At 36.0% G+C, this 8929-nt stretch overlaps 1 protein-coding gene across 1 annotated transcript; it reads right to left on the bottom strand.

Moving 5' to 3' along the window:
- Window positions 1–1045: 1045 nt before the first annotated feature.
- On the bottom strand, window positions 1046–8442 carry LOC104526366 (SEC14 domain and spectrin repeat-containing protein 1). Its single transcript, XM_010169803.1, has 5 exons — window positions 8364–8442; window positions 7921–8043; window positions 6476–6667; window positions 4165–4286; window positions 1046–1802 (listed from the first exon to the last, which is right to left on the bottom strand). Exons 1-5 carry the CDS (start codon window positions 8433–8435, stop codon window positions 1673–1675), a joined length of 639 nt encoding a protein of 212 aa, XP_010168105.1. The 5' UTR covers window positions 8436–8442; the 3' UTR covers window positions 1046–1672.
- Window positions 8443–8929: the final 487 nt, after the last annotated feature.

The raw sequence follows: 8929 nt of genomic DNA on the forward strand, positions 1-8929 counted from the left end.
CAAATGTAACTGAACAACTAAATCAAATTTTAAAAGATTATACTGAAATAGTTTCTTTATAAATAAGGTCTGTGAAACTTCAGTTAGTTTTAAACTAGTATTAATGGAATATTGTACCACTGCATCAAATGCATCAAAAAATAATTGGATTTTCTCTACTAAAATACCCTAAGAGAAAGAAAAAAAAAACAACCTCTATCACTGAAGTTGCAGAGAAGCCATTAATTTTGAATTATTACTTTTGATAGAGAAATTGCTTTACTTGACTTATCACTTTCCTGTGGAGAAAGTATGGAAAAACTGAGACAAGTAAATATAATATTTGACTGACAGATCCATCAAGAAAACCTGCAGAAAGAGAACATTATCTTTACTGTGAACAAAACACAGTGAGATAACATAAGGTACTTAAGACCTACAGCTGTTTGTTTCACGCATAGTATTCCAGAATGGTGAGATACCACACCATCTACCAGTAAATATAATCCTGAATTTATCCAGATTAAACCCTGAAGAGTAAGAAGTCAACCAAGTTATGCACACAGCTGATTTTGTTTCAGTCCAATTCCCTTCCCTCAATAAATTTCATTTTATTACTTATCTCATGGTTTTAAGTTGTTTATGAACTTCATATTAATCATTTTTCATTAAATGAAAATCTGACCTCAAAGGTACTACCAGGGATATTCACATTATTCAAGATTCTCCTTTCAAAGGGAAACGACCTAGAACTAAAGCACAAAAGATGTGTACTAGTCTTATATGGGAACAAAACTATTATTAATTTAACACTGACATCTACACACTATCATACTTTTCTGTAAGTACCACTATCAGCAAGTAAGAAAAAATAACAGACTGTCACTCCTATCCGTAATAGTTCAAGAGCAGTTCCCCTTATAGCAACAGTGTGTTAAAGAGTATTTAATAAGAAAAATTATACAGACTTTGTAAATATATTAAGGGAGTGGTGACTTTTACCACCATTTAACACAAAAATACAATACATATGACATTTGGGAATAGAGAACAAAACAATTTTATATTAGATTTTTAAAAGATGATTTTTATTAAGCACAAACAGCTTTTAATACATTATCAATACAAATAAGAAAACATCTGTTTAATGAATTTGATATATCAGAGATTTGATGTGCAGGTTGCATACTGGCACAATAAAAATTATGGTTTGTTTGGGGTTTTTTTAAAGATTTCAAATTAAAATTATAGGGTCACCACTGTCTACGCTGCAGGAACTTTACCTACAGTCTAAAATTACTACATCACCTGGGCATAGTGGGAAGCAAAGAACTACAGTTTCATAATATGGAACTCCTAACACTTTCATTAGCACCATTCAAAGCTTGCATCAGCTGTTTAACTAAGAAGCAGCTGACAGGTCAGGTAAAGCTTTACAGTAAATTTCAGTGCAAAGTTTACAGTTCCTTTTCATAAGATACTTGGAATCTATGGTTTCATAGCATGTTAAATAATCATGGCTTGATAGATGTACAGTGTTAAGATGCTGAGGACAATTACTTTGAAAAAAAGATGAGACTTATAATGGCTGTGAAATGCATTTTAATATATTATGCCAAATTCTGTAATATGCAAACAACATGCTGGATTACAAACTGAAGTTCTATTATGAATTCATAGACAAGGGTCAGTATTAGCTCTCTGGGGTAGCGGCTTCTGGTTGTCTCAGTTGCTGCTTTTTCAGGCTAACTAGCTTCATCTTCTCTCTAATGTGTTCTGCTGCAGAAGCCATATCACTTGGGCTCCCAAAGTACTGCTCAGACCTAAAAAATAAAAAAATAAACAACCAAAAACCAAAACACAAGTTATCAGTGAAAAGTGAGATAGTGCATGAATATACATGTGAATGGCACTAGAAAACACTAAGCAGATAAGAAAAACAGGCACTTTTTCCTCTTTAAATTTAAACGCCACCTTTAAAAGGCTTTGTAGACTCAGTGAGGGGACTTGTCAGCAGCTCTTGATGAAAGTATTACAAATACTAAATGACCCTTTAATACCCAAAAGATTCAACAGTGAGGCGCTGTTCTGTAAGTGCAACTAGATACTTCCTAACACTATTTTTTACTGCCATTCTGTGGCTACCCCCTAGTCAGTCTGGCAGTTTTGAATACTATGACAATCAAGGAAATCTGTCTATACATTAATTCTGAGGCTATACAATTGCTTCATTATTAAAGGACCCTGTACATGACATCAGCCACATGCTGTCAGATTAAGTCATCTATCCATTAAACTGAAAAGAACACATGGCTACATAAGTTGATTTCTCTCATTCAAATACAACAAAGGAACAGCCAAAATGTTAGGGAAACCACTAACCAAGCTGTCAGCAAAAGGAGGATTTGAGCAGAATACATGTTTCAGAAGAAGAATAGGTACCAAATCTAATTACAAAGCACAGACATTGAAGTCTTTGAAAATGGTTGCAGGACAAAGTACTTCAGACAAAGTGGGGGGACAGGCATAAACAGACAGAAAAGTTATTTCATGCAGGACTGGACTAGTTTGACTAGGGAACACCAAAGACAACAGACTGCACAATTGCGCACGGGATCACAGCATGGGGGCAGATGTTTTTCCTGATGCAGATTAGAAGCCATGAATAGGACAGGGAACAGTGGCCTGGACTTCCAAGAAAACACTGACAAAAGTCTGCAGCGGTAAAGAGGCTGATGAAGACGCTTCCAAACTTTTTATGACATTTTGTGTGTTCCTACATTTCTTAAACTCTGTCTACTAATAAGTGAACACTCTGCAAATTGTTCATAAAATGATTCTAAAATAGAATGTCTAGGGATGACGAGCAGAGGATCTCAGGATTTAGGACAGCTAAGACCCCATTTTTGAGAAGGGGGACATGCAGTGCTCTGCTGAAATGCCAGAGGAGTCAGAAATAATGTTCAGGATTCAGTCACTCAGCTTAAAATGCAGGTGTACATATACCTATTCCTATAGGAGCATTCTGTTAGGACTCAAACCTCAAAGCATGGCAAGCATCTTTCATGGGGAGCTTTCTCAGGTTCTAATGTTTTTACTTTATCTATCTACAAATTACATTGGTTTTAAGAATAAATAACAGTTGCTACTTTTACTGGGTCACTAAAATCTGCTATATGGAGAATTATACTGAAATACTTCAAAAAAACATAACACACTAATTGAGTTGTGTTGTTTTTTTCCCCCCTCACATCTATAAAATCCTCCACTATTTTCAAATACACTACTGAAAGGGCAGTAAAAATCCAGTTGAGGTCTGGGTCCATCTTCATGGGTAGCACTCCTTACTGAAGGAAACTATGGTGCATAGGAAGCCTGATATTTTGGAAATAAGATGACAGGAAATTAATTTTCATGACCAGCTTCCTGTAACTGTATTTTTCAGATTGATTTCAGGTAACCCATAATGCAGTTGCCTGATAACATCTCATAAGGTTTCAGCCTCTAATTCAAAATACTGATTTCATATCTCATTCACTATGATGCAGGATCCTACACAGAGACTAGTTCCAAGGGGTGTTTATACTCAGGTAGAAGAAACTATCTACAAGCGCAGCATCACAATGGACAAGTGTCTTTTACTGAACAGAGAACTGAGTTTTATTATGGTTGACATTACAATTTCAATTTGCTTTTGTAGCTCAAGACAGCCACCAATTTTAAATTAGTATGAATAGCTCACAAGGCAAGTAATGTTTTATTTGCTGAATAAATCAAATGTAAATTTATCTTCAATGTACCAGCTTAAGACTTCAGACAGAATTGTGAATAAATTAATCAAAATACTATGATTCAAATACAATATCTTTTTTTCAGGGAAGATATAGGAAGTAGTTATTCTTCTGTTACTTCTACATACCTTGCTGGTGTAAAGACTGCATAAATGTAATAATTACTAATTGTGGAAAAAGTCACCACTTTGAAAAAAGCAAGTATGTTGTCTTTGGAAAGTTTGAAATTGGACCTGCCTGCTTTCTGTGAAAAAGTGGGAAAGAATTTTTAATCAGTATTACTGCCCTGCCTTTTTAATTTCAGCAATAAGTGTTTAGAATTCTTCTGCATACAAGACTCTTATAAAACTACTAAAACCATATTTGGTAGGCATTAGAAAAACATTATGCATACCCATCGGGATAAACAACAGGCACTGTTAGTCTGTCCAACAGTGATTTCCCAACTGCTTCAATTTCATCAAATTGCTCCATTTCATTAAATGCTTCAGGCTGCTCTGGACATTCTTGCAAAATCTGTTTAAAAAAAAAAAAAAAAAAAAAAAAAAAAAAAAATGCAGAATAAAGACAAGGGATAGCACGCAGTTTTTTAAGTGCCATTAACTGGCAAAGTGAATGTTCTTTCAGCATCTTCACCGACACATTTACATGAGATTGACTGAAATATTCATATAATCCAAGAAAGGAAAATACCAATTAAGCTACATTGAGAAGATAGTTCAGGGCTACCACTGTTTTGTACTAGAACATTTTACTTCTTAGAGAGAACAAAAAAGAAAAAAATAGCCTTGCTAGATAATATTCCAGCAAATATAAAATGCATAGTAATAGTAACCTGCATCAAGACAGTCATATAAAATAGAAGAAACCATTATCTCACTGTATTCAGCGCTGGCGCAGCCTCACCTTGAATACTGTGTGCAGTTCTGGGCCCCAAAATTTAAGAAGGATGTTAAGGTCCTTGAGTGTGTCCAGGGGAGGACAACAAAGCTGGTGAAAGGGCTGGAAGGAATGTCCTATGAGGAGCAGCTGAGGACTTCAGGCTTTTCTAAGTTTAGAGAAAAGGAGGCTGAGGGGTGACCTCATTGCTCTCTACAGCTTCTTGAAAAGGGGAAGTGGAGAGGGACATGCTGAGCTCTTCTCCCTGATATCCAGTGATGGGATGCATGGGAATGGTTCAAAGCTGTGCCAGAGGAGGTTTAGACTGGACATTAGAAAGCATTTCTTTACTGAGAGGGTGGTCAAACGCTAGAATAAGCTTCCTAGAGAGGTGGTCGATGTTCCATGCCTGTCAGTAGTTAAGAGGTATTTGGACAATGCCCTGAATAACATGCTTTAACTTGGTCAGCCCTGAAGTGGTCAGGCATTTGGACTAGATGATTGTCGTAGGTCAATTATGTTTTTGAACAATTATTTTTTTAGCTATCCATTTAGTTTCTTTAAACATAAGACTGTCTAAAAACATAGCAATTAACTACTGCAATACTGAAAGAATGCTCATAATATGGACTGAGATAACTCTTTTAGGAGTTTAAGAACCACTGAATTCTGATTTGGTATCAGGTAAAACTTTTTGCAGTCATCTGTGGCATACTTCTGCTTTTGTGAACCTCCGGCAACTCACAATGCCTACAAATTCAAAGTATCTTCCAGTGGTACAAGCAGGAAATTAATGAAAGAAAGGAGCATATGAGTCAACCTTGCATCCATGCTCTCCTTCAATGACAGAATGATTTTTTTTTTTTTTTTAATTACATGCAAGCTTGGCTTTTTTTGCCGTTATATGCAATTTTATTGTCAATATTAGGGACATAATCTAAATTGCTCTTCTAAAATGTATCACTTCACAGAAAGAATGGTTCCTGGATGAAAAGGCCCTACCTCTCTTGATTTACATTAACGGATCTACATCAATTGTCTCTAATTCAGGCATTTGAAAACGCTTGACACTCCCCCCTTCAGCAAGCTGTTACTGAATAGCAACTATCCCTCAATAACATCATTGTTGATTGTTCATCATCCTCTGTGGCTTCTAGTATTATCCAGCTGGGCACAGTGGTGAGACACTTGGTTACAGGAGTTTGAAAACCATACCAAGGCAGAGGTGTGTTTTGAAGAAACCATGTCCAACACCCTCCAAGTGCAAAATACAAGATGCAGCAACACAGCATGCATGGAAACTAAACTGGTGGGCGAGAGTTTCATTCTTTTACACAGTTTGTGAGAGGAATATCACATTCAAAATACACACAGCTTAAAAGTCAACACTCCTTTTAACTCTACAAAGATCTTAAATGACCCCATAGCTTGTATTATACCTCACACAAAAACACAAATCAAGAAGTGTTCCTTGTCTTTAAGAATTAGTCTAAAACACGCAAAGAAATGCTTTATGATCAACATCAGAGCTCGCCTCTGAAGAGTTAAAAGAAATTCTTCCCAGCCCCAAGTCAATGCCCCTGACCTTCAGGGCTGCTGTTCTCCTTTTTCTTAAGCAGACCCTGTAACAATATAGGCATGCAAGCAACAATTGCATTAAGTATTGAAACTAACAATTAGAAAAATATATACTTAAATTTTTCTTTCTGCTTGTTTTTAAGATTTAGAAAGGGAAAAATATACACTCTGGCAACTTTTTTTTTTTTTACATTTTGTTTGCTTAAATTCCAATAAGAAATTTTTCTTCTTAAAAGCACAACACTCACCTTTTCAGCACTTGAGTGAAATGCAACAGCTGCTTCCAGCCGGTGCACTCTTTCTTCAGAAGTTATTGTAAACTGTTTCCACACTCTGTTCAGTCTTGGAAGTGTGTCCCCTGAGGACCTTGAAGTGCATCGCAGGGACTGACACAGGACAACAGTTGCCTGCAGTAACTGTCTCCCATAATCATACGTACTCTAAAAGTTTGAGGAGATGGGAAAGAAAGTACACATAAAAACTCTGTATTTAACTTAGGAGCTAATTAATATCTTAAAACAACAGCAGACACATTTATGAAACCTCCTCAGTTTAGATCCACAAAGTATATTGAACTAATCTGGACTACTAGAAAAAGCTGCTGAAGTACGAATAAAATTGTAATGACCAAACAGTACTTTTGCTCTTTAAAAAAAAATAAAAAAAAAAAATAAAAAAACAATCTGCTGTTGTCTAGTGTTCATACTGGCAAAAGATCAGAGTTTCCTTAAAATACTGAATAGCTGCTTGGATATTACATGGGATACTAATGCCAAGATGACTGTCTCACTGACTTCACTGTCATCATGTTTGCGGTCACCTAGCATCCAGGTGTGTTGTGGCTTATCATTGTAACAGCAAGCTACCCTCCTGTCACTGTCAGTTCTAACTCATCAAAAGAGAAAATCACTTCCAGTCTAACAGGTGCAATTTGAAAACATCACATCTGTTAATTGACAAGTCTGAATCAGACATTCCTAAAAGCAGTATATATCTGAAAAAGCACCTGAAAAAGGCCCAGCTTGTACACTTTTTATTCTTAAGTGAAATTCTTTCACATGTACCCGGCATCCTTTTGCATATTCAAAATTTGCATGCAAACATGCCCTATGGCTTCAGTGAACTTCAGCAGACTATTGTTCAGCAGTGTTCATTAGTTGGTTGCTATAGTAAAGAATTAAAGCTGTCAGATCTGTTCATCCACTAACTCTGCTAGTGCCAAAACTCCTTGTATGAGCAGGACCATCATACACCAACAGTCAACTCTGTGTGGAAAACCAATAGAAATATAGGCTCTGTTTCATGAAGTACAACACAAAGTACACTGAAACCAAGTGGTTCATCCATATTTCAGTATTTTGATTGCAGTCCTTCAAAAGTCATTATAAAGACTGAAATATATGCCTTTTAAAGAAAGTCAATGTGAACTTTAAGTTTTGTGTTTTGCACTGTCTAGGTGAAGCAGAATAAACTAAGGTAATAAACTGCAGCATCGCTACTGTTGATGGAACTTCAAAATCTCATTAGGCTCATCACCAGTTCCAGCAACCACAATTTCTTCATTTAAGCTCTGAGGCAAATCATTAAGACGAGTAACAGCTGTTTCATGATCACCCATACAGGTACTAACTCTATTTAGGAGATCTTCTGAAACTATACAAAACCCACATTGTTAAAAAGTCACTAATTTCACCTGTGCAACATCAACGAATTTTCGATGTTTCTCCAGTAAAACTTTTGTTTCTTGAGCATCATCTCCCAATCGGATATGTGTCTTCAGCAGAGCATCCAGCAGTTCACTTAACCACTCTACTGCCTTAAAAACAGAAGTTAAAAGTATAAAAATCAGTAAATTAAAAATAAATTAATCCAGACAGGTGAAGTAACTTCAGTACTAGCATATAATTTTGATATGGAAAAAAGTTTAAAAGATTGGTATCAAACTAGTAGATTGTGCATGCAATCATCAAATACACTATTTTCAGTCATTGATACATCCTTTATTTTCACTGTGCAAATTCACTAAATAAAACTACATTTGAAAGAGACAAAAAAAGTGTACAATTATCAATTGCGTACGTTTAGCCAGTGGACTACAAAGACCAGAATGATGAAATTCTATAGGCATTTCCATACCTGAGCAGCATCCTCTTCACATTTAAACAACTGTACCATCTGAAGCATCTTCAGTCGCCGCACGTCCACCATATCCTCACACCTTAAACAGTAGCACAGACAGACTCACCAACACATGCACAGCAGTCACAATACACTGAATTTGACAGCAATGTTTTCAGTAAGCAACATTAAGATACAAATGTTTATGAAAAGGTGATTAAAGCATTTTTGTGCTGCTTAGTTTGACCCAAATATGTAATGTCTTACATAACAACAAGAAACACACAATAAAGAGAACCAAGCACTATAACCCACCAAAACCATAATCCTTAAGACTTCCAATACAGCTATGTTATAGAAAGCAATACCAGCAGAGTAGCTACAAGGCCTTCCAGGTTTCTTACCTTGTTATACTGGTAAGATTTGCAGGCCACACAGAGGCTTACATGGCTAAGACAGACTTTCTCCTACTTCTTTTTATCTAACTAAAGATTGTAATAATTAAACTCTCATACGATGATGGCCTTTGCTATAACTTGTCAAGAAGCCAAGTCTAGGTGAGAACTGACTTAAACTTGGTGTAA

This window comes from Antrostomus carolinensis, unplaced genomic scaffold (assembly GCF_000700745.2).
Source record: "Antrostomus carolinensis isolate BGI_N321 unplaced genomic scaffold, ASM70074v2 scaffold6886, whole genome shotgun sequence".
In the NCBI taxonomy this organism is placed as follows: Eukaryota; Metazoa; Chordata; class Aves; order Caprimulgiformes; family Caprimulgidae; genus Antrostomus; species Antrostomus carolinensis.